At 37.9% G+C, this 25434-nt stretch overlaps 2 protein-coding genes across 4 annotated transcripts in view; both read left to right on the top strand.

The window, feature by feature from the left end:
* The window catches only part of LOC125274325 (ciliogenesis associated TTC17 interacting protein), an 11025-nt gene extending 7522 nt beyond the window's left edge, over positions 1-3503 (top strand). The window contains 10 exon segments of the mRNA XM_048200599.1: positions 1054-1109; positions 1275-1361; positions 1561-1576; positions 1579-1712; positions 1714-1728; positions 1852-1899; positions 1901-1977; positions 2169-2245; positions 3073-3161; positions 3241-3503. Coding sequence (XP_048056556.1) covers positions 1054-1109; positions 1275-1361; positions 1561-1576; positions 1579-1712; positions 1714-1728; positions 1852-1899; positions 1901-1977; positions 2169-2245; positions 3073-3161; positions 3241-3435 — 794 coding nt within the window. The 3' untranslated portion in view covers positions 3436-3503.
* Positions 3504-3788: 285 nt separating this feature from the next.
* LOC125274321 (caspase-8-like) overlaps positions 3789-25434 on the top strand; it is a 28796-nt gene continuing 7150 nt past the window's right edge. Inside the window, exons 1-10 of one of the 3 annotated variants that reach the window (XM_048200592.1) lie at positions 3789-3945; positions 6472-6776; positions 7002-7101; positions 7323-7461; positions 7551-7597; positions 9276-9300; positions 9395-9450; positions 11773-11902; positions 11991-12495; positions 14563-15091. In XM_048200592.1, the coding sequence (XP_048056549.1) occupies positions 3925-3945; positions 6472-6776; positions 7002-7101; positions 7323-7461; positions 7551-7597; positions 9276-9300; positions 9395-9450; positions 11773-11902; positions 11991-12495; positions 14563-14692 (1458 nt within the window). In that variant the 5' untranslated portion in view covers positions 3789-3924 and the 3' untranslated portion in view covers positions 14693-15091. Of the gene's footprint in view, positions 3946-6471; positions 6777-7001; positions 7102-7322; positions 7462-7550; positions 7598-9275; positions 9301-9394; positions 9451-11772; positions 11903-11990; positions 12496-14562; positions 15093-25434 lie in introns of those variants that run through there. The other 2 variants (XM_048200594.1, XM_048200593.1) reach the window with 2 other exon arrangements.

The raw sequence follows: 25434 nt of genomic DNA, 5'->3' as shown, positions 1-25434 counted from the left end.
CAATATATTCTTGTTGCTTTATAATATTAATATTGAACCACTGTACTCACATGAACTGATTTAAATATGTTTTTAGTACATTAATGGATCTTGAGAGAGGAAATGTCATTGCTGGCTATGCAGGCCTCACTGAGCCATTGGATTTCAACAAAAATATCTTAATTTGTGTTCTGAAGATTAACGAAGGTCTTACGGGTGTGGAACGACATGAGGGTGAGTAATAAATGACAGAATTTTCATTTTTGGGTGAACTAACCCTTTAAATTTTTTAGCTTTTAGTATGAATATGTTAACCTTAAGGTTATGAATAAGCTGGTGTCTTCCAAAACAATGACAAAATTCGCATTTAGGAGATATAAGCATTCAAAACTTACAGTCTCTCACTTCCGCTAAAATAGATCATGGATTTTCATGACATCACATCACATTTCAGTTTCTCGTCCAATCTTCTGTCCAATCAAATGCTCTCTAGAATCTGAAGTCCCACCTCCTCCTTACACTCTTACAGACGCTGAAGCCTCGACTGAAATCTGTCATTTGTTCACACGTTTACTAGTTTCTGCATGGTGAATGGCACATATATATGCACTATATAGAGAATAGGGAACGATTCAGACAAGTGTAAATATGCTTTCCTTTGACTCGAATGAACCGGCCGCAACACGAGCAGCTCCGGTTCAGAGACACGAGACCCATTTGAATTCTGCTCAGAATGCTGTATATAAGTGATATAAAGGACATTATGAGGAGAAACGGTTAGAGATTAGAAGGAAACTGAGATTTTACTGAATCTAACGGCTCTGGCCGAGCTGTAACATAAACAAAACGCTTATTTAAAAAAAGAGGTGGGGCTGTTCGATATATTGCCCTGTCTTTCTGTTTCAGTTGAAATTACATCAACACATTGAATAATGCTGCGCACTTCCAAGACTCTTCAGTGGGCCTTTAACTTACAAAGAAAGTGTAAAACTCTCGCAGTTCAAAACATTTACGCTAATTTTCATTTTAAAGTGAACTAATCCTTTAATGTTTGTGCCCTTGTGTTGTTGCCAGCCTACATATCCAAAAAGCTTGAGATACTGGAAGAGAATCATCACGAATATGTAAAGGTATCTTTTCTATCAACATAAAGTTTATGAAAACATAGAGTAGGTTCTGGTTAATTCAGTACTTGTTAACCAACAGACTCAGTTTAATGTTTTATAAATAATAAATGTAATAATCTAAATGGCAATGTAAAGCCACCCACATCTGAGGTGTTGTAAACATTCCAGCTGGAAAAGCAGACGGTGAACCGGAAGGTACATATTGTTAGACAGGATGATCAACTCGTGGTAAACAGGATCATCTCAGAGAAAGAGGTGAGTGTGCTGCACAACATATGTTGAATATACTGTATATTTACTTAAATTTGTGCAAAAAAACATTTAAAATAGAAAATCCAAACCTCCCAGAGCTGGTCTGAAAGTAAGGGATGGTTTAGATTAATTACATACATTAAAATGTTGTTATCAGTTTGTGTCAATAATATAAATTATCATCTTTTATCTCATTCTTTAGGGAGTGAAGACACAAACCACACATTTCCATTGAGTTCTCTAAAAGGATTTGTGTCTGAGGCATCCAACTTCCTGATCCTGCGCATTCTGGCTCGGCACAAGACTGTTCCAGAAAATATGACATTCCTGTCATTTGATGCAAATACGGTGCTCTTCTAAATCAGTTTATGTAAGTCCAGGGAGACTATTGCACACATTACAGGATGTTATTTATAGGCCAAATCGATGTGAACAGTAGACGTATGATTGTACATGATGTGCTGTTTATCATTCTTGCATTTGTTTGCTTCAGAGAGAACTTGGGTGGAAGACGCAGATGATTGGGGAAGAGTCAGTCGAATATCTTTGGTATTGAAAGGACTGTCTCCTCTGCAAAGGACTCCTCAGCAACTTGGCATTGCTACTTCATGCCTGATGGGTAGAATACTCTCTTCTCATCTGTTTCTCATAAGAGTGGGTGGTAGCTGTTGATTAGCATCTTTCAGAACAAAACCAAAGCTGCCATATATGGTTGTTTACAAACTCAAAGCATTTTCAGCACCTACAGATGGAGTTTTAAAGAAATGCAGAGGTTTGAACATAAACTTTCCTAAAATATTTTACACTTAGGCATCTGGCAAGCAGAGTGCAGTTGGGCTCGCCTGCAATTATGAAGCTACTGCATTTGCCTTTCTTGCTCGATGGAGGTTTGAATACTTGACTTTATCACTATGCATTCTGCTCCTTTGTGATCAAAATTAAAGGGTTAGTTCACCCAAAAATGAAAATAATGTCATTTATTACTCACCCTCATGCCGTTCCACACCCATAAGACCTTCGTTCATCTTCAGAACACAAATTAAAGGATTAGTTCACTTTCAAATGAAATTTTCCTGATAATTTACTCACCCCCATGTCATCCAAGATGTTCATGTCTTTCTTTCTTCGGTCGAAAAGAAACTAAAGTTTTTGATTATTCTCCTTATAGCAGACTTCAATGGGCACCAAACAGTTGAAAAACAAAATAACAACTTTTCAACAATATAGTGATGGGCCGATTTCAAAACACTGCTTTGGAGCTTTACAAATCGAATCAGTGCCTCAGAGTGCCAGAGTCACATGATTTCAGCAGTTTAGCCGTTTGATAGGAGATCCGAGTCACGGATTCGATTCGTAAAGCTCCGAAGCAGCGTTTTGAAATCGGCCCATCACTATATTGTTGAAAAGTCGTTATTTAGTTTTTTTGGCGCACAAAAATATTCTCGCCGCTTCATAATATTAAGGTAAAACTACTGAACTCACATGAACTGATTTAAATATGTTTTTAGTACCTTTATGGATCTTGAGAGAGGAAATGTCATTGCTGGCTATGAAGGCCTCACTGAGCCAAAAAAAATATCTTAATTTGTGTTCTGATGGGTGTGGAACGACAAGAGGGTGAGTAATAAATTACATTATTTTCATTTTCAACTAACCCTTTAATCTTTAAAGTAAAAAAAAATATGAATAAAGCAAAAGGTTTGCTTTTTTTCAGTGGAAAAAAACAACATTCCTGTGTTTGAGAAGAAGCCACTCATCTGGGAGGAAGACATGGAGCTTTACTCAAAGTTTCTTGACAGAAAGGTTTAACACAAAGTACAATGTAAAATAATGGTCACTTCTAAGAAAATTTGTGACTAATTTTCACTCGTTTATGACACAGGAGGAACTCAAAGCGGACTACTCCTCCTACATCAGACAACACCCTGAGCTAAAGGCTTTAATGGCGGACTTCCTGCAGTTCCTGCTGTTGAGGAAACCTCAAGATATCTTCTCCTTTGCTCGTGACTTTTTTGCACCCTTTGCCTCTCAAAGTCCTCAGGGAAAATCCCATAATGACTCCCAAAACTTTCCATAGCAATAATAAACACTAACAAAGTGTGTGATGTAGCAGAGATGGAAAATAAAGGTTTTCTTCTAATAGTGCCTTGGTATAATGACTTTATGCTCTGTTTTTGTAATAGCGTTTGCTTCAAATGGATGACCATATACTGAATGTGAGAGACACAATAGATTGGTAGTGCAGTGATAAAGAAATATTGCACATAATGTTTGCCCAAAAATACTTAAAAACATTCTAGCATGTAAAAATAAATATTATTTATACTGATGCACATTAAATATGAACTTTCCTCAAGCCAAGCTGTCTGTAAACTAGATTTCTTGAGAATTCCATGACTGAAAGGTATTCCCCACAATTATAACACTTCTGTGAGCAGTACATGTCACTTCCTGCTGAAAAAGCTGAGGTTGAAACTGAAAGTAATGTAAACGTCGGTAGCATTAGCATGTCGATCAGACTCACTTGATTTTGTTTCTACGAGTGTTTGCGTTGATTTTATTTCAGATGGATGCTGTAAATGTAAAGGTAAGAGGAGTTTTGAGCATTTTCGTTGATTGTTGGTTCGAGTGGAACTTTAATGAATGTGTTTGTCTTCACTTGTTTTGGGGCTCGTTTGATGTCGTTGACTCGAACAAAATGTTTTTGGGTAACGTTAGTTGACAGGAAATTATAAGCAGTGGCAGAAGTGTAGAGTTGATCTAAAAGCTTATTTAAATATTATACATGTCGTGCCACGCTGTTTAAAACATCTTATCACACCACAAAACTGTCAGGTGATTTTAAATACGTCATCTAAAATCGCCAAAAATTCACACTTAACCTGAGCGAGGTTAGTTTTCCGAAGGGTATATTGTCATAAAGGTATATATCAATGTGCTTTTTGAAACAAAGTCTTATTACACAAATGTGTGTTTTCTCTAGAAGTGGTTTTGTATGATACGATCTAATAGTATAGTTCAAAACTTGTTAAATGAGAGTATTTGTGAATTCTGTTTTCCAAACTAAAATTATCTCAACAAAAACACTCTTGAAATACATTAAACTACATCATGAAGGTTCTTAACACCTAATTCTCAGAAGGACAAGGGTATTTTTCATAAATGTTGGGTTGGGCAAGTTGTGACATGTTTCTGAACTTGTGGTGTATCAGATTATCAGCTTCACAATGCAAGGCCGTGACGATGACTTGAACATTTAGACATTGTCTTGAGGGTTTATTTAAAGGAATTAAATAATAAAATAATTTTAATGGAATTTAAGTGAATAAGGAAGTTGTGTAGTTGTGAAATAATCAATTTAAAAACAATTTGCAAATAATACTTTATTTAAAGCTGCAGTCCATAAGTTTTACCTCTTTGTCGCCATCTCTGTTTGAAACCTGCAATTGCAGTTATTTGTGGAATTATCATCTTTATGTGGGTTGTGCATAGACACGACTCCTCAGAGAGGATGAATATAATGTTTTGAGGAGAATGTGTGGCTGTCGGTCACGGCAAATAATAATTTTCTCCAGATAATGTCATCTGAACAAGTAACAAATCTGCCACTTTTGTTCTGACCAACTGAGGAAAAAAAGCATTACAATAAATCGTGCTACCAATGGTGATTTAATCTAATTATCTCATATCACATCAAACCATGCAAATTAATTTTGCAATGTTGTCTTTGTTCTCAAATTTTTAACAACATCAGCATTGCTTGACTACACGTAGCTATTTAGTGTGTATTAGCGTTACCTGTACAGTTCTGTAAAGTCTAACCTCTAACGTTAATTTGTCGTAACATACAATTCGCCATCAAAATAAGTTTAATTATTGCAGCTGCTGTGAGGAAAGGCTATAAATGATGCACTACCTGCAGCATCCTCACATGCCATATAGCCTACTAGCTGGGACTCGTTCTTCATGTAAACAGACGTGACGTAATGATGCGAAGACGAACGGCGGCATGCTCGAATTTCCCACGGAAACCTACCAGTTCCATTTGAATTATAAAAGATTATTACAAGCTTACCGTTGTGAATCGGGCTAAAGTTAGAAGATAGTTGTGTGAACACTGGCTGGTTATGTACTTGCTCAAATTGATTTTGGATAATTTTTAACCAAAAAAATACGGAATGCAGCTTAAAAAAAAATATGCACACAGTCGCTCTTATTCATATGTCTAACATGGCAAAAACCTAAAGCGTTTCTTTTCTGTCACATTCAGTTTTTAATTACATGATTCATGTAAATAATACCATATTTTCAATTCAAAACTGCAAAAAATTAATTAAAAAGATTATCAATTGGCATCACTGGATATTACAGTTTTAAATTTTTCTTTCTACACACTCTTTCACTGGTAAAATAATTGTTTATTTATATTTTAATACACTTCAAACAAAGTCAGTCAAAACTGCAGTAATACATATAGAAGAACATACAGCCAAGGGGGTAGGCTAAACATTATGTAAATATTTTAAATGACTTGCATATAGAAACAGTTTTAATTGCTTTCTTATTGTGTGAATGAAAAATAGTCTTGCATTATATATATATTTGATTTTCTTCATCAAGAACCAAAGATTGGGTTTTACTACACTTACATTTATGAATATGAAATTTAGCAAAAATTAAATTTATAATATAGTATTCTTTTATTTTATTTTAGGGGATATTAGTAAACTCAGATATAACATTTTGTTAACACTAAAGCAAAGTGTCACATTGGAATTTGAATTGTACACACAATAAGCCCCGCCTTCTTTGATTTGATTGGTCATCTCGATCATTTTGACATTGACGAGCGCTGTTAGACCGCTGAGACAGATCAGCCTAAAAATGTAACTTTTAAAGCTTTTTTTGTCATCCTAATGGTAAATAGAGCAGTGTGTAATGGAGTGCAGCAGAGCAGCATCAATAATATCAAATATTTGGGGGCACAATTTGTCACTCATCATTATTGGGGAGGACTTATCCCCCTCAATGTCCTTTCACAAGTATGGGCTTTCTTAAGTTGTTTAAAACATTTTTCCTTTATTACATTGACTTCCTGTTTTACATTATGCAGCAGAATATGGATCCTAAGAAGTTTCACGAGATTGACGAGGACCTGACAAGTAGCAATGTGGCCCAGCTGAAGTTTCTGTGCATCGACCTGATTCCCAAGAAGCGTTTGGAGACGGTGATAGATGCCAAAGATCTGTTCCTGCGACTGGATGAGCAAGCACTGCTCGATGACGGGCTACTCGTCCCTGAGCTTCTGATCACAATTGGGCGCCGTGACTCGCTTGTCATCCTGGGTACAACCAAAGAGGAAGTGGAAAGAAAGCTGCTAGAACGCAACGATTCTAGTAAAGGTGTCTCCGCCTACAGGTATGAAGGAAATTCCTAATGAACCGTAAATGTAGATTACTACAGAAATCCCCTCAAAGTGATTGTCTGATAAGGATAAGCACACTGACGTGCTAAACAAGATCCATAGAAGAATGCTATCATTATCAATAGTTTTCTTGGAAAATGCTGCTTGTTCTTACTCTACTGTCAATATTTGACGTCACAGTGTCTGTCTTGTTTTGTTTTACTCTCTCTTCTTATCAGAAAAATGCTATTTAAACTATATGAGGACATGACGGAAGAAAACCTTCGCTCAGTAAAGTTCCTTTTGGAGCTTCCAAGGGCAAAATTAGCACCATCTGCTGTGAGTTTTATTTTTAGCCCTGAAATTATAATGCAGTTTTAATTATTGTGAAAGTGGAATATGCAATTACTGATAAAGATTGACTGCAAAAACTAGCTTTGTAAATGATTTTCCATTTTGTTTAATTAAAAATGGTTGCTGTTTTTAATCCCAATTTTTGTCTACTATTTGCAGTAATTATGGGTTGAAATTTAACCTGTTATTTGATTTGAATTGTACAGTCATTTCTAGATGTTGCAATTGAGATGGAAAAGCAACAGAGGCTTGGGGAAGACAACCTAGATGAACTTTACAGTGTTCTAGAGAAATGTGATAAACAGCTGGCCTACAGGATAGAGGAGTTCAGGAATACATACAGAGGTTACTGATGAAATCAAATGAATTATACAGTTCTGCTCTTCTCATTTATTCAAACATATGCAACAGCTTTTTTTCATTTTGTTTAATAGGAGGCAGACTCCCTCTACAGGAAGTGTTTCGACCTCCTTTACCCATTGTAAGTAAACCAAATCTGTGTCTTAAGATGCACAATTTTCACATAGTATAACACAAATCATTCTCAGGATTTTTGCAGATTTTTATTTATTTATTTATTTATTTTGCTTATCTGCTATAAAAAATGATTAATTTGTAAATTTTTTTCAGAATATTTAAAGATAATGACACGCATACAGCAAGACGATATAAATATAATTTCTCTCACCTGGCTTGTCACTTGAAGTAAAAATCCATCCTTCTGTCCTTTGACATGTCTGTGTTAAAAGAAGCTGATTGCTGTAGCTTTTATCCAGCTCAGGTCTGGGGTCTCCCTTCATTTTTAATTTGTAGCTGCGTTTCAAATGATAGCTTTGTAAATTTGTTGTCGATCAAATATTCAATATCTGTACTCTCCAAAATTAAGGTAGTTGGTACATTTTCAGTGGTAGTAGTTCAAACTAATGTCATGTAATTTAGGTCTCTTCGATGATTGGTTGATATACCAAGGGAGGCTAGACATGCAGTGTTGCCAAGTCTGCGGTTTTCCCGCAGAATTGGGCTACTTTTACTTTTGCCGCAGGTTGTTTTTAATATCCATGGGTTGAAGCGACCCCAAATAACATGATATTTAGACCCTGGAATGCAAATTGTACCAGGGGAACCCCACCAAAAACACAGATTTTATCTCCCGGAATTCGATTTTTACCGTGGGGACATTAGCACAATTTTCCGAACTGTTGTAATTACATCGGCAGGTTCAGCACTTTCAAGGAAGAGCAGCGGTGCTTTCGACTTAAGTAATATTTTATGGTGTTACAGTGGTGAAATTACAAACAAGAAATACACATTCTGAGACATGAAATGAAATGAATAACTTGGAATTTTATTAACATTAAATTAACATAAATCACCACTGTTCTGGGTATTCTTAGAAAAAGTGTGAAAACATTTACACCCACAAAATCTAAAGCAGTGTTTCTCAACCAGAATTTAATTGAATTTGCTAACCAGAATTGGTGAGCCAACAGAGTACCAAGTTATTAGTAAAATTTTCATTAATGTCAAATATTTAAATGTATTAATTGATTTATTAGTGGTTAAATGTTTTTTGAATTGCTTTCATTCTCCTCAGAAAACCATGTTTATCCTTGTTGAATGTGAACTTAATGTAGTCTGTCATATTTCATTGCCTTGCTTAGTTTTGATTATTTTAAAGGATAGGGGAATGTCACACAACCTGTCAATATATGCTGAATTTGATGCTTCAACCAAGTGTCAGATGAATTTGAGCCAAAATTTTGAGCTTGACTGGATACAGGCCTTTATATGTTAAGCGTTGTTTCCTCTCTTTTAAGTTTAGTCAAGCCTTTTTGTTTTGCTAAATACTAAACTAAATGCAGTTGCATTTTATTTTTTACATTTAGTGTTGTTTTTTTACCCTGCTGTCCATGACTGTATCCCAATAGAAATGCAATCCTCTTTTTTTTTTTTTTGGTTGTTGAGAACCACACATCTACAGCTTTATCTACAGTGAACATTTTCACATAAATTAACATTGTCGAAATGAAGAGCTTTTGAAAATAACAGTTAATAATAGTTGTAGTCACATTCCAATACAGAGTGTAATGATAAATATACTGGAATTTAATGCAATATAATGTTTCTCTTCCCTCCACATCTTGCCACCAACACACCAGATGCCAATAGAGAGAGGAGATGAACGTAAGTTGTTATACATTTCTTAACACAACATTATACACAACATGAATGGTCTTTCTAAATGTATCTGTCTCTCACCTTATACACTTTTTCTTAGGGAGGAGAGGCTCTTCTGTTGCTTCGCTTGACACCGATTCAGACCCTGTACCCACGGTAAAAAAAAGTTTGATTACTTTTTATTCCATAATTGTTTCATTGTTAAAAGTCCCCATGTAGTCAATCATTTTATCCCTTAAAACTCACCAAAATGAAATATTTACACATTTTTTCCAGTGAAAAAAATGATTCATGCCTTTAAATATAATGTAACTCTACACCCTTGCTTCAATTAGTATACGTGGAACCATGAATATGCAAATTAGCCCCTCCTCCACGCACTCACACCAGCTCAGAGATCCACTCGGTCAACTTTACTGTAGTAAGCACTGCACAATGACAAGTGGAAATACTGGTTTAATTCAGCCAGAGGCCTGTATGTTTGAACCAGAAACTGATTCAGAAGAAGAAGTGGAAGAGTGAATTATACAGGCTTGCATTCATGTTGATGCATCAGAATGATAATGCGGACACATAATGGTAATTAATTTGATTAGCATTTGCTTGACTATTTTATCAAACAGCTAATAATGTTGTGACGACCAGGGCAACGAGCATCACCGGCCTCGCACCGTTCCCTCACGGCTCTCGCCCGCCCTGGTCATCACAAATGTATTGCTAATGTTACACAAACCGTGTTCCTGTTCTTCATCTCAGAGTCAGACAGCTGCCTTCTAACAGTCAGTATCTTTAGAAACGATTTGAACAACTAGAGCATCAGTGGAGAAAGGCTTATAGTTCATCATAAAATCGTAATATACATCATATACATAATTCACCCTCTATATTGCTAAATGTACCCGATTTTTCATATTAACAGGAAAATATACCAGGATAACCTGGCTTCTTTTGAGACTCCCCTGCTTCGCAATCGCAGCATAGTAATGATATGCTAAAGCCCGCCCGCACTTTGACGTGATTGGTTACAAGGTAGTTTGTGACGTAAGAAACACTTGCTATTTCAAACCCCGTTTTTTTTCACTGTAGTTTTAAGGAGAAAATACTCAGCAATGGTGATGACTTATGAATTTGCACATGGTTTGTCTTAAAGCATATTAAAAATACCACATAGACATATGAACAACTTGATTTTCACCACAAGGGGTCTTTAAATTATAGTTGAATGAGAAACTATTCGATGCACCATTGCTATAGATGTGGCTTACAGTTCTATAGTTTCACACTTCTATGAAAATTACAAACAAGGTGTCAGGCAACACTTCTGGATTCTTCAGGCACCCTGGTGAAGAGCGCTTCATTCAAATTAAACTGAAAATGAACAAAAAGTTGTGTGGGTGGGTTTGAAACACTGTTTTCAAAAGATAATGGATTATTTCATGAGGATTGGTGAATCAGTACACATCCAGGATTTCACATCATTTGATTAGTTTATGGATCAGGGTCATTATGATCGACTATTTTAAAGGATTAGTTCACCTCAGAATGAAAATGTCTGATAATTTACTCACCCCCATGTCATCCAAGATGTTCATGTCTTTTTTTCTTCAGTCGAAAAGAAATTAAGGTTTTTGAGGAAAACATTCTAGGATTTTTCTCCATATAGTGGACTTCACTGGAGTTCAACGGGTTGAAGGTCCAAATGTCAGTTTCAGTGCAGCTTCAAAGAGCTCTACATGATCCCAGACGAGGAATAAGAGTCTAATCTAGAGAAATGATCTGTCAGATCGATCTAAAAAAAAAATAATATACTTTTTAACCACAAATTCTCATCTTGCATTGCGCTGCGATGTGCATTACGTAATCACATTGGAAAGGTCACGCGTTACGTAGGCGGAAGTACCACGGTAGGGTGAAAAATTTTCTCCTCCATCTTCAAAATCGTCCAGCATCATTGTTTTAACTTTTTGTGTAAAGGGCATTTAACTTAATCTTTGCACTTTTGCTAGATAAGACTCTTATTCCTCGTCTGGGATCATGTAGAGCTCTTTGAAGCTGCACTGAAACTGACATTTGGACCTTCAACCCGTTGAACTCCAGTGAAGTCCACTATATGGAGAAAAATCCTGGAATGTTTTCCTCAAAAACCTTAATTTCTTTTCAAATGAAGAAAGAAAGACATGAACATCTTGGATGACATGGGGGTGAGTAAATTATCAGGAAATTTTAATTCTGAAGTGAACTAATCCTTTAATTGAACCCATTAGTCCCGCAGCTGACAGATTTGAACTTTTTCATCAAGGCACATACTCTAATCACAATGGCTGTTTTTAATTTCCATAGTGCCACCGCTGTGACAAATATGTGATTTAACAACGATTTTCTATTAATAAAATGTATGTATGTTGCGTACTGGCTATTTGTGAAATGATATAAAAATAAAAAATGTAATTTTAATGTGATTTGCTTTGCATTCATCAGATTCCAGAGTCAGATACAGAATATTACAGCCTGACTCAACGGCCTCTCGGACACTGTCTAATCATCAACAACTACAACTTTGAAGAAATTACCTTATATCCCAAACGAAAAGGCACTGAGAAGGATAAAGGTATTTTGGGTATTAGCTTTTTTTTTTTTTATTTCATATGCATTCCTTAAAATTGTGACTTCTAAATGAACTTTCTCTCTGTCTCTAGATGCTCTTTTCCAATTGTTTGACAGAATGCATTTTATAGTTGAGGTGCTGGATGATCTGACAGCCTCAGATATAAAAGATGCGATAAAGAATTTTGCAAAAAAGGATCATACTCGAATGGGCGCTTTTGTCTGCTGTGTCCTCTCGCATGGAGAGAAAGGTGCTGTGTTGGGCGTAGATGGTAAACCGGTTGAAATCCGTGAACTCACACTGCCTTTTGCTGAATGTCACACACTAACAAGCAAGCCCAAGCTTTTCTTCATTCAAGCCTGCCAAGGAAGTGAGGCCCAGAACGGTGTATGGACAGCAGATGGACAAGGGAACGATACAGAAGAAGGAACATTTGAGGAAGATGCTTATAATCCTGCGTTGCGCAGTGTACCTATAGAAGCTGATTTCCTAATCGGAATGGCCACAGTAGAGCATTACCAGTCCTTTCGCCACACTAGAGAGGGGTCTATCTATATCCAGGAGCTCTGTAGACAGCTGGAGTTATTCTGCCCCAGGTGAGTTAAAAACACTGAAAAATATTCATTGGAATTCTCAGATGTGCCTTTGTTGGGTCTGTATAAATGTTCATGTTTCAGTTCTGTGATGTTTACTTTGCAGTCTTTAGTTTCAACCAGTCAGCCCATTTCAGTCCACCAGTTTGACCCATTTATGCAGATTAAGAAAGCCTATTCATACATACACCTCCATTGAAAAATTTGGGGTCAGTTTTGTTTTTAAAGAAATTAATATATTTATTCCGCCAGGACACATTAAATGAAACAAAAAAGACAGTAAAGACATGTTATAATGTTACAAAAGATTTCTATTTTTTTTAATAAATTCTGTCTTTTTTAACTTTTTATTTAAAATCCTTAAGAAATGTATCACGGTTTCCACAAAAATATTAAGCAGCACAGCTGTTTTCAACATTGATAAAAATAGGAAATATTTATTGAGCACCAAATCAGCTTAGAATGTTTGGATTAAACTGGGGTAATGGCTGTTGAAAATGTAGCTTAAAAAATTTGCTTCCTTTTTAGTTGTTATTTTGAATTGCAGTAATATTTCACAATTTTCACAATATTACACAATTTTTTTTCAATTTCTTTCTTTCTTTCTTTCTTTTATCAAGTAAATGCAGCATTAGTGAGCATACAAGACCCCAAACTGAATGGAAGTGTACAATGACTGACAATGAATACACCTTTTCTATGAGTGCATTATTAAAATAATAAGATTGATGTTGTTGCAGAAAAAATAATCAGAAGCAGTTTTGTTAAACTATTAATATTACATCAAAGTCATGTTGTGCAATCGACATGCGGAAAAAAATCTCCCATAAAACAGTAAATGATATAGTGAGGACCCCCCCCAGACCCTCATTTCTGGGTGTCAATAATTATCTTAATATAATAGATCATTTGACGTTTTTTTAAAAAGGAATGTTAGGCTAGTTCATGTTGTAATTTGATTCAACTCTCCATCACCTGGGGTTTTACAATACCACATATTTTTGAATTATTTCACAACGCTGCTTATTTATGAATCACTATTTTGATTAATAATAAAGCTTCATAAAGCTCTGAAGCAGTGTTTTGAAATCAGCCCATCACAAGTGAAAAGTCGTTTTGTTTTTTTGGCGCAAAAAAACGTATTCTTGTCGCTTTATAATATTAAGATAGAACCACCGAATTCACATGAACTGATTTAAATATGTTTTTAGTACCTTTATGGATCTGACATTAAGTACCATTGCTGTGAATGCAGGCCTCACTGAGCCACCGAATTTAATCAAAATATCTTAATTTGTGTTTCGAAGATGAACGAAGGTCTTATTAGAACGACATGAGGATGAGTAATTAATGACATTATTTTCATTTTTGTGTGAACTAACCCTTTAATACCAGGTGGAAACAGGGCCTGAGTTAACTCCAGCCAGCCCGTGACATTTACTTGAAAGTTTAGTTCACCCAAAAATGAAAATTATTCCATGAATTACTCGCCCTCAAGCCATCCTAGGTGTATATGACTGTTTTCTTTCAGACGAACACAATCGGAGATAAATTTAAAAATATCCTGACTCTTCCAAGCTTTATAATGGTAGTGAATGGGGGGCCGAGATTTGAAGCCCAAAAAAGTGCATTCATCCATCATAAAAGTAATCCATACGGCTCCAGGGGGTTAATAAAGGCCTTCTGAAGCGAAGCAATGGTTTTTGTAAGAAAAATATCCATATTTAAAACTTTATTAACTATAATAACTAGCTTCCGGCAGACGGCTGTGGAAGAGTATGTTCATTTGCCCGGATGCGATCCAGACCCCCCAATGCCTCTGGGCCCCCCACACACTGTGCCCCTTTTCTGTCTTACTTTTACCCCAAAATACCCCACAGGCAAAAGAGTTGCACCTTAATCCATTGGTGTTCTTGGTGTCATGTGTTACTTTAGAAAAATGTTGGTCTACAATGTTTGATCACCTTTTTTTGTCAAATACTTTCTTATCTCAATATGCTCCTGTTGAATATTCATGGTTTAATTTAGATGGATACATAGTAAAGTCTGCTTGTCTGCTTTTTCTGATAGAAATGAAGATATCTTATCCATCCTCACAAAAGTAAACTGTGCAGTGAGCACCAAAGTTTTGAAAGGCCGCAAGCAGATGCCTGAACCTCGATATACCCTCACCAAGAAGCTGGTTCTTCCCATGGACTGAAGCTTTTGATTGACTTCTGTATGACTGGATTCACGCTGGACAAGAGTCTGTTATTCCGTTACTCAGTCTCTATATTAATCTTTCAGGGACCATCTTTGGTACTATAGATTCATATTGATCTCGCTGTCTCTGAGAGTTCTGGTCTTAATTATTAAAGAATTTTTTTTGAGTTAAACTTTACTGAACAGATTTCTATGATCTTGTTTAAACAATGCCATTTAGGAGTAATAAAACATTTATATTTGATACCGGGCACAAATATTTTAAAAACTATAATGTTAAGTGTGATGCCGATTTTATATCAGCAGTCTAAATGATCTAGTTTTGAATTCTGTTGTAAATACAGATCTATTGATGTTTCTGGATTAACTTAAAACCAGAGGATTTAAAGTTGTTAAAGACCTTAACATTGATATATCTGATGTAAATAAAAGAATGAAATAATTAAATATTCTTAAAAGTGTCATTTTTTTATTTAATTTCCCCTGCAAATTCTTATGTTAGTATAATGTTTCGCATCATAAAACAGAAAACTGACCCTGTTATGTACTATAGACTTCAGATGATTTTCCCCATTATTATGTTATTACATTTTAACTGCATACATGTTCTTTCTGTTAAAATAGATAGAACAAGAACACCAAAAAACTTCCCAAAACTTACATTAATATACATCATCTTTTTAAGAAAGGTCCCAAACCATCCCCAAGAGATCTTATATCTATTCCTTAAAGCAAAAGTTATCTTTCCCATTGATATATTATTACTGTTTCTTTCAGACAACGTCCTATATTTGGTGCACAAATACTTTTCCAATATAAAGAAATAAGCCATGGGTTGAAAATGGACAAACCCAGTTGGGTTAAATGTTTGCCAGATGTGCTGGACAGTTTTATTTAACTCAACTATTGTTTAAAAATGACTGTATTGCTGGCTTAAAATGAACCCAAAATATGTTGGAAATTCAAAATCAGACACATAATTATTAGAGCCAACAATAATAATCAAAAGGTGAACATTTATTAATAAGCAACTTAATTATAGATTCATTAAACTAATTAATTTTTCTCGATTGCTTAAACACATTTCTTGAAATTATGCCTCATATTCTCAAAACAGTAAACAAATCCATTCACTCTTGCTGAAAAACCAAACTTTACCCTCAGACATCACACACAAGCAATCAAAAACACATACACTACAACATAGTCTTACACACTTGTGAGATAAATTCAAAACAATACTACAAAAACCTAAAACAAAAACCAGTAATAAGTTGTGTTGCTTGTGGTTCTCCCTTTTCACATGATGAACACATGTATACATTTGCACATTTTTTATTCCTTAACTGTACAGTACAATACACCAAAGAACAACAAAAAAATATTCTGCCCCAGCATCACATCTTTGGTCTGGGACAGGCTAGAGAATCTCGTCAACATCACAGACTGTACTGGCAGCGGGGGGGAAATCCTCTTGCATGCCTGATCTACCCCTGGCATGCATCAACTGAAAAGTCTAGTCAGGCTTCTTCCATTCCATCTTCTGTGTCCTACAAAAATACAAGTACTGATTACTGTAGCTGTAATACATTTTTACAAAATGGAAGCAGACAGAAACTCTACCTGTATGTAAGTCAATTTGATGCATGTGTTGTAACAGAGTACAGCACTCAAAAGTTACAGTAGAGTACACTGAGATACACTTACCTGTTTTCCTCTCTGAAGATTCTTATGATCGAGGCGATGGTGAAGCAACTTAAGTTTGGCTGAACTCATTGCCCAGCCTCATAGTCATACCATGGACAAGGACATGGTCAATAGTGGTAGGAATTTCATCTGAGACTCCTCCTTGTCTTCTTGCACCTCCTCCTCCTCCTCTTCCTTTTCCTTCACTTCTTTCTCCACTCCTTACTGCTTTTGCTCATCCTCTTCCTCCTCTTCCTCCTCCTCTCTGGTGTCCTCGACCTTTTCAATCACGTCTCTCTGGATCCATTGTTCCAAAACTGAATGAACTGACTCGGGCTCTTTTATCTCTCTGTTGAAGGTTCTGATTAGTGTGTGATAAATTTTGACTCTTAGTGTTTCCACGTGGATAACTGTGTGCTAACTGTGCTCAAGCTACGCTGACTTGCGTGAACAATACTGAATGCTAGTGCTTTCTAAATGACAACATGGTGTAGGCAATGAGAAATGAAGGGATTTGTGTGTAGAATTTTGCAGTGACAGTCCAACAAATCTGATTCATGTGTCAAAACAGGGGAATAGTGTTTATAGTTTAGGGAAATGGGTGTGCTTTTTGATAAATGGCGTTATGGTTTTGAAATTTTAGTTCAAAAGCCTGGTTATAGTGTTTAAGCAATCGAGAAAAACTGTAATATTTTCAGCCCATAATGGCGGCCGCGCTACCGGAGCGCCATCTAGTGGCTGTTAGAAAAATAGTATCAAAGTGTCACCTCTTGGGTTCTACCTGCTCTGAAAAATGCAAAAAGAACATGGTTTTGACAGACTTGCAATTGTAAATTCCCCTGCACAGCACCAAATGTAGTCACATCACAGGGTACCAAGTACATCAGAAACAGACGACACCTCCTCCAGGTCTCTGAACCTCTCCCGGATGACTCTGAGGAAGATCTCCCATTACTGACAAATGCTGGAGCTCTCACAACACCATCCAATGAAGAGGAGCCCATGCAACAGCCTCAGTCCCCTAAAGTGGGTTGTGACACTGACACAGACAACAAGTGTTCACTGGTGACTCGTTCTGGAAGAGTCAGCCGCCCTAACCAACGTTACGAAGACTACAGTGGGTACGGAAAGTATTCAGACCCCCTTAAATATTTCTCATTTTTTATATTGCAGCCATTTGCTAAAATCATTTAAGTTCATTTTGTTTTCCTCCTTAATGTACACACAGCGCCCCATATTGAACACAGAATTGTTGACATTTTTGCAGATTTATTAAAAACGAAAAACTGAAATATCACATGGTCCTAAGTATTCAGACCCTTTGCTGTGACACTCATATATTTAACTCAGGTGCTGTGCATTTCTTCTGATCATCCTTGAGATGGTTCTACACCTTCATTTGAGTCCAGCTGTGTTTGATTATACTGATTGGACTTGATTAGGAAAGCCACACACCTGTCTATATAAGACCTTACAGCTCACAGTGCATGTCGGAGCAAATGAGAATCATGAGGTCAAAGGAACTGCCTGAAGAGCTCAGAGACAGAATTGTGGCAAGGCACAGATCTGGCCAAGGTTACAAAAAAATATCTGCTGCACTTAAGGCTCCTAAGAGCACAGTGGGCTCCATAATCCTTAAATGGAAGACGTTTGGGATGACCAGAACCCTTCCTAGAGCTGGCCGTCCCGGCCAAACTGAGCTATCGGGTGAGAAGAGCCTTGGTGAGAGAGGTAAAGAAGAACCAAAGATCACTGTGGCTGAGCTCCAGAGATGCAGTCGGGAGATGGAGAAAGTTGTAGAAAGTCAACCATCACTGCAGCCCTCCACCAGTCGGGGCTTTATGGCAGAGTGGCCCGACGGAAGCCTCTCCTCAGTGCAAAACACATGAAAGCCCGCCTGAAGGACTCCGAGATGGTGAGAAATAAGATTCTCTGGTCTGATGAGACCAAGATAGAACTTTTTGGCCTTAATTCTAAGCGGTATGTGTGGAGAAAACCAGGCACTGCTCATCACCTGTCCAATACAGTCCCAACAGTGAAGCATGGTGATGGCAGCATCATGCTGTGGGGGTGTTTTTCAGCTGCAGGGACAGGACGACTGGTTGCAATCGAGGGAAAGATGAATGCGGCCAAGTACAGGGATATCCTGGACGAAAACATTCTCCAGAGTGCTCAGGACCTCAGACTGGGCCGAAGGTTTACCTTCCAACAAGACAATGACCCTAAGCACACATCTAAAATAACAAAGGAGTGGCTTCACAACAACTCCGTGACTGTTCTTGAATGGCCCAGCCAGAGCCCTGACTTAAACCCAATTGAGCATCTCTGGAGAGACCTAAAAATGGCTGTCCACCAACGGTTTACCATCCAACCTGACAGAACTGGAGAGGATCTGCAAGGAGGAATGGCAGAGGATCCCCAAATCCAGGTGTGAAAAACTTGTTGCATCTTTCCCAAAAAGACTCATGGCTGTATTAGATCAAAAGGGTGCTTCTACTAAATACTGAGCAAAGGATCTGAATACTTAGGACCATGTGATGTTTCAGTTTTTCTTTTTTAATAAATCTGCAAAAATGTCAACAATTCTGTGTTTTTCTGTCAATATGGGGTGCTGTGTGTACATTAATGAGGAACAAAAATGAACTTAAATGATTTTAGCAAATGACTGCAATATAACAAAGAGTGAAAAATTTAAGGGGGTCTGAATACTTTCCGTACCCACAGTATGTTTTTACCTGATTGATATGTGTTATGCAAATCTAGTTCATTATTACTTTTAGCATTATGTAATTTTGGTGCAGAAACGTTTCCCTTATTGCACTTATTCTTTGTTATCAGATGTCTTGTTCTTGATTGTATTTATTTTCGCTATGTTTTCACTAGCTTGCCTACCTCTGGAAGAAGGGAGATGTTGCATTATGTGTGTTTTGGTTTCACTTTGAGTCACAGCCTCATGTGAATTACATCATAAGGCATGACTGAAGATAGAGGCGCTTGAAATAAAAGAGAACACGGTGGTTTTGGATCAAGACTAAATTCGATGTGATTCTTTTTACAACAAAAACATGCTGGACTTCGCCGTATCGATCTGCTGGTTTTTGACGACAACATTGCTGATAACTGGAGAAAGTTTGAAAAGGAATGGAGCATCTACTGCTTTGCGGGTCTGTCAGATAAATCAAAGAAAGTAGGCTACAAGCATATACGTTGTTGAATTTAGCCGGTCCTGAAGCAGTTGACAAAGCCGAAACGTTTGTCTATGCGGATGGGGAAGATCACGAGGATCCAGAGGTACTTTTAGCCAAATTCTCTGAAGTGTGCTTAGCCGCAAAAAACGTATTCATGGATAGATACGCGTTTAATATAGCTGTTCAAAAACCTGGCGAATCTGTGCAAGACTATGTCTCCACTTTGAAAATCTTGGCAAGAAAGTGTGAATTTGGGTCGCTGCAAGATGAACTCATTAGAGACCGCATAGTTTGCGGTATACAAAATGACACTGTTCGTAAACACTTACTCTGTGAAAAAAATCTCACCCTGGACCAGGCTGTAAACATATGTCTGCTACATGAAGAGTTAGAAAGGAGTATGAATCAGCTGAGAACAGACACAGGAGTATGTGCTCTGCAAAAAACTCGTTGCTCAAACTGTAATGGTCAGCATTCGTCAGAAAAAAGTATGTGCTATGCATGCAACAAACGCTGCAACAACTGTGGTAAACTAAACCGCTTCGCGAGATGCGACAGGTCCGCACCTGCACACCCAGTTGGTGTTAAAGCTTTCCACCAGCCCAGGGTCCAGCAAAAGGATAGAATACATGAGCTAGATGCACAACCTGAGGATAATGTGCAGGACATTTTTTTCTGTGACTCAGTTGAGCTCACCAATCAGAAGGGTGAGATTTTCACATTTCTAAAATTAAAAAACGGACTTGGCCAATTGAAAGTAAAGGTTGATACGGGCGCCAAATGTAATGTGATATCCAAACGGATGCTGAATAGTGCCACCACCAATCACACCATCCATATCAACACGACAGGGAAAGTCAATCTCGTGGCGTATGGAGGAGAGACAATTCAACAACTGTGGGAACGGCTGTTTTGCATTGCATCCGCGGCCAGTTTAAATTCCATGTAGTTGATCAGGATGTGAAACCTATTCTTGGTTTACAGGATAGCATCGCTATGGGACTTATCCAGCTGGGGCCTGATGTACACATGCTGCATCCTGAAGCACCTGAGGTATGTGAATACTACCCACTGAGCAAATTACGTCCAGAAGACGTCTTTTTCAGGTCTTGTCTCAGGTTGAAAAGACGTCCACTGAGGGGCCAGAATGAAAGTTTTTATGACGTCTTTTTTGGACGTCTTCTGGACATCCGATATAGACGAACACGCACAATCACCAAAGGAGAAAAATCACAATTTTTAAGCCACCATCGTGGAGATGAGTGTTTGCTTTAGTTGGGCTCTTGACCCTTGCCTTCTTAATATTAGAGTTTGTTTGGGCAGTTAACTGAGTCATAACAGCCAGACAAGCCAAGAGAAATGATCAGGTGTTGGTTATGTTTCACATAATCATTATTAGACCTGAATCAATGAACTCATTTAGAGCCCAATCTCTGAGTTAGATTTACATTATTGATTATAGCATCACTGTGATTCTACAGCAGAAGATCAGCTTTATCAATGTAATCTGAAGGATTTCACAAACAGTTGTTCTGAGCAAAAAAAAAAAAAATTCTCTTAGGCACACACAGACATCAAGAATCAGCCTGTGAATCTCAACGACGGTGACAAGCAACATATTCTGATCAACAGATCAACTCTGAACATTAGAAAACAAGCTACTAAAAAGTCACATAAACAGAACAAAATAAAATATGAGAATAAAGGAAATTACTAAAAAAATTAAGTTCATAATTTATTCATGCAGCAATGCATGATGGGAGCCATGGATGAATTTTGATTGGTTGCTCCCAGAATGCACTGCAACATGCTTTTTGATGGTCACCACTGTTGAGATTCACAGGATGATTCTTGATGTCTGTGTGTGCCTTAATTAGAAGCTTTTTTTCTGTTCAACACACCTTTTCTGAAATCATGTGAATCGCATTGATAAAGCTGATCTTCCGCTATAGAATCACAGTGCTGCTATAATCAATAATGTAAATCTAACTCAGAGATTGGGCTCTAGATGAGTTCAGTGATTCAGGTCAAACAATGATTATGTGAAAACATAACCAACACCTGATCATTTCTTTTTGCTTGTCTGGCTGTTATGACTGAGTTAACAGCCCAAACAAATTCTAATATTAATAAGGCAAGGGTCAAGAGCCCAACTAAAGCAAACACTCATCTCCACGATGGTGGCTTAAAAATTGTGATTTTTCTCCTTTGGTGATTCTGCGTGTTCGTCTATATCGGATGTTCAGAAGACGTCCAAAAAAGACGTCATAAAAACTTTCATTCTGGCCCCTCAGTGGACGTCTTTTCAACCTGAGACAAGACCTGAAAAAGACGTCTTCTGGACGTAATTTGCTCAGTGGGTAGGGATGGGTATCATGAAGGATTTTGTCCCAGCTGTTCATGTACACTTACGTTATAAACTGTTTTAGTAGCTGTTAAACACGCTCCAATCCGATCATTTTAACATACTTTTGTGTGTATTTGATCGTTTGGACGTGCACCTGAAGCCCAAAGTGTAATTTGTTTGTCTATTTGCGATCCGTTTTGGAGCGCACAGACAATTCAGCCTGAGGAACAGCGTCTCTTGCGTGGATTATTGTGCTTTCAACGTTTTAAAACGTTGATAATAATTATCAAACATTTACTGCAATTTAGAAACAGAAAAGACTGCATTTTACAACAATCGCCGATTGTGCTGATTCTTACGTTAAGTTTGGGTTTAGGGAGGAACGAACGCGCACAGCTGTGGAAGAGAATTTTTAACCTCAGATATCTTCTTTCTGATCCTTGGAAGCCAAAATCGAAACCAAAAATAAAATTAGCTTAATATCACAGGCCTAAAGTGTAAGCAGATGTTTAGTTGTTTAGTTCTCTCCTCCATCGTCATAATTAAACAGGATTTCATGTTGTGAGCGGCTGCGTGCGCTGTAGCTCCTCTGCGTGAGCGCGATCTCTCTTCTGGATTGCGAAAGCAAAAATGCATCATAGACAAATGTCCTAATATTATTGCATACAGACACAGCTGGCGACTCTGGCGAGATAGAATTTGCAAGATAATGTCTATATAGCAACAATAAATGTACGTGTATTTTCTTCATAATTTCTCCAGTACCGATAAGCAGAACCGTTAGCGTCAGAGCTTATCGATACACCGGTCTTTCATAATTTAGCCCCGGGGCCAATTTAATACCGGGTTTTGGTACCCATCACTAGTGAATACAGAGATCTTTTTGATTGTGAAGTAATTGGCAGCCTGCCAGTCGTATATCCTATGAGACTGGATAACACAGTGAGCCCAGTAATTTGTGCACCCGGAAAAATACCAATAGCCATGAAAGAAAAAGTGAAAGCAGAATTGGATCACATGACTGCACTTTGGCCGTTATAACACCTGTAACTGAGGCAACGGAATGGGTATCAGCCATGGTGGCAGCAAAGAAAAAAGAAGGGTCATTCAGGATTTGCATAGAACCAGTACATCTTAACAAAGCCCTCCTCAGACCTAGGCATCTCCTAAAAACAATTGAACAGATCAGATATGCCTGGTGCTAAAGTGTTTACCATTCTGGATGCCAAATGCGGGTTTTGGCAAATTCCCCTTGATGATGCCTCATCCAAATTAACCACATTCATGTCTCCGTTTGGCAGTTACAGGTTCTTGAGGATGCCGTATGGAATCTCAACAGGCAGTGAGAACTTTCAGAGATCGATGGAGCAGTTGTTTGCTGGACAGCCTTGTGAAATTGTAGTTGACGACATCCTCATTTGGGGCCGGATGCATGAAGAACACGATGAGCGCTTACGACAGGTACTAAACAAAATTTGCGCCATCAACATGAAACTCAACCTTGACAAATGCAGATTCAGAATCAGTTCGGTCCAATATGTTGGTCACTTAATAACTAGTGATGGTGTCAAACCTGACCCTGAAAAAACTAAAGCATTATGTGACCATGCCAACGCCTCAGAACAAACAGGCGCTACAGCAGTTTCTGGGAATGACAAATTACTTGTCAAAATTCATTCCCCAATACAGTGATATCACCGGTCCCTTGAGACAGTTGCTTCATCTGGATTCGGAGTGGTGCTGGCATGAGACTCATGACGAGGCTTTCACAAGACTAACCCCCCAGTTCTGCAGTGTTTTGATTCGTTCATACCAGTGGTGATCTCGGCGGATACCTCCCAACATGGCATGAGTGCAGTATGCCTTAAGCGAGGACGGCCTGTGGCATTCACATCAAGGGCTCTCACGCCCACTGAATCTCGTTATGCTCAAACTGAAAAAGAAATGCTGGCATTCATGTTTGCGACAAAAAAAATTCATGATTTTGTCTACGGATGGCCAGTCACTGTAGAAACTGATCATCAGCCCTTGATAACCATATTAAAGAAGCCACTCAACAAAGCCTCGCCCCCAGTGCCGCGTTAAGCCTTTGCGGTGCCCTGGGCTATACGAATGCAAAGGCACCCAACCCCCACCCCCCTTGACAGCGAGGTAAAGGATCATCTTTCCGCATCAGAAACGCATGTCAAACTGAACAATATCAGTCTTTTTCAAAGCCCTCATCCCTGCCAGCATGAGAGACAAAACGACGGAGACTCGTCAATGTACATCCAATAGCCTAAAAGTGCACAGTGCACACAACATGGATCTAAAACAGATAAACATTTTAGCTGTGTGGACGCAAATTAATTGTTAACAATTATAATTTTTAATCAGTACTGATATTGATCTTATTCTCAATATATTTTAATCTTTGGTGTTTTGCTGTTACTGCCTGAACTTCACATGTAGCGCAGCCATCCATAATTGTGCATCTTATGCGAATGAGTCCCAAGATTTTACTATGAATAAGATATTATCAATTTAAAACATGCAGACAAAAATGGTAAAAACATTTCTAGGATTGACAACAACAGTACTACAGTAGGCTCATATGCGCTCCTCCATCATTATGACTTTGCATTGCTGATCTATTTCAAAAATGTTAAAAATAAAATTAAAATAAAAAAAAAAGGCTTTTTAACAAGTCCAAGTATAAATTCGACCGATTCGACTCTGGCTTTGGAATTTCCAGAATGATCATAACATCATTTCAGATGCAATTTTTTTTTTTTTTTTTTTTTTTTTTCAGAAAACCAATATGACTCATTTCAAATTCTGTACTACTTACATTACATTAGTTCAGAAACCCACTTTAAAAATGACGGTCAAATACAATAGATCATCAGTAAGTCATGGTATGGACCCTTTCTTTGTCCATTTATTCAGCTCCTTAATGATTTTAGTAGTAACATTTAGCATAGATAGGCTTTAGCAAGCTATGACAGCATTATTTCTATACTTAATTTCTATGAAGTATGTGCGTGCGAGCCTTTAAAAGTATGTGGCTGCGGAAAGATGCGTTCGGCGTGTGCACTGCGCACTATCTAGTAGACTTTTGTTTTCAAGCACTCAATTCACTTTCGCATGGGCTGTTGTACAGTACACACACGGTCCGTGCTATCACAAAAATTAGCCTTCACGCGGACGGGGAGTGCGGACGTCCGCGAACCCTCCTGAGGATGAAAATTACGCGATGTGAACACCCGAAGTATACCTTGGTGTTAAGCCACCAATCCACCCAGGACCATATGCACGTGCATACCCACACGCTATGCCACTGTCCTGGTTGTATTCCTGCGTGAGTGTCCGCTGCGCCTGTGACTCTTGATTACGCGGCCCTGCTCACCCCGCTTACAGGGTATGATGATGAAACTGCATCGCTACCACCTAGATGTGATATTCAAACGTGGTAAGGAGCTGTTTGTGGCTGATGCATTGTCCCGGGCCCATCTTTCCATATCTGAGCCACAACTCACT

The sequence above is a fragment of the Megalobrama amblycephala genome, linkage group LG8 (assembly GCF_018812025.1).
Source record: "Megalobrama amblycephala isolate DHTTF-2021 linkage group LG8, ASM1881202v1, whole genome shotgun sequence".
NCBI classification, from domain to species: domain Eukaryota; kingdom Metazoa; phylum Chordata; class Actinopteri; order Cypriniformes; family Xenocyprididae; genus Megalobrama; species Megalobrama amblycephala.
Note: the sequence above shows the minus strand (reverse complement) of the source record. Positions and strands in the feature narration are given on the sequence as shown.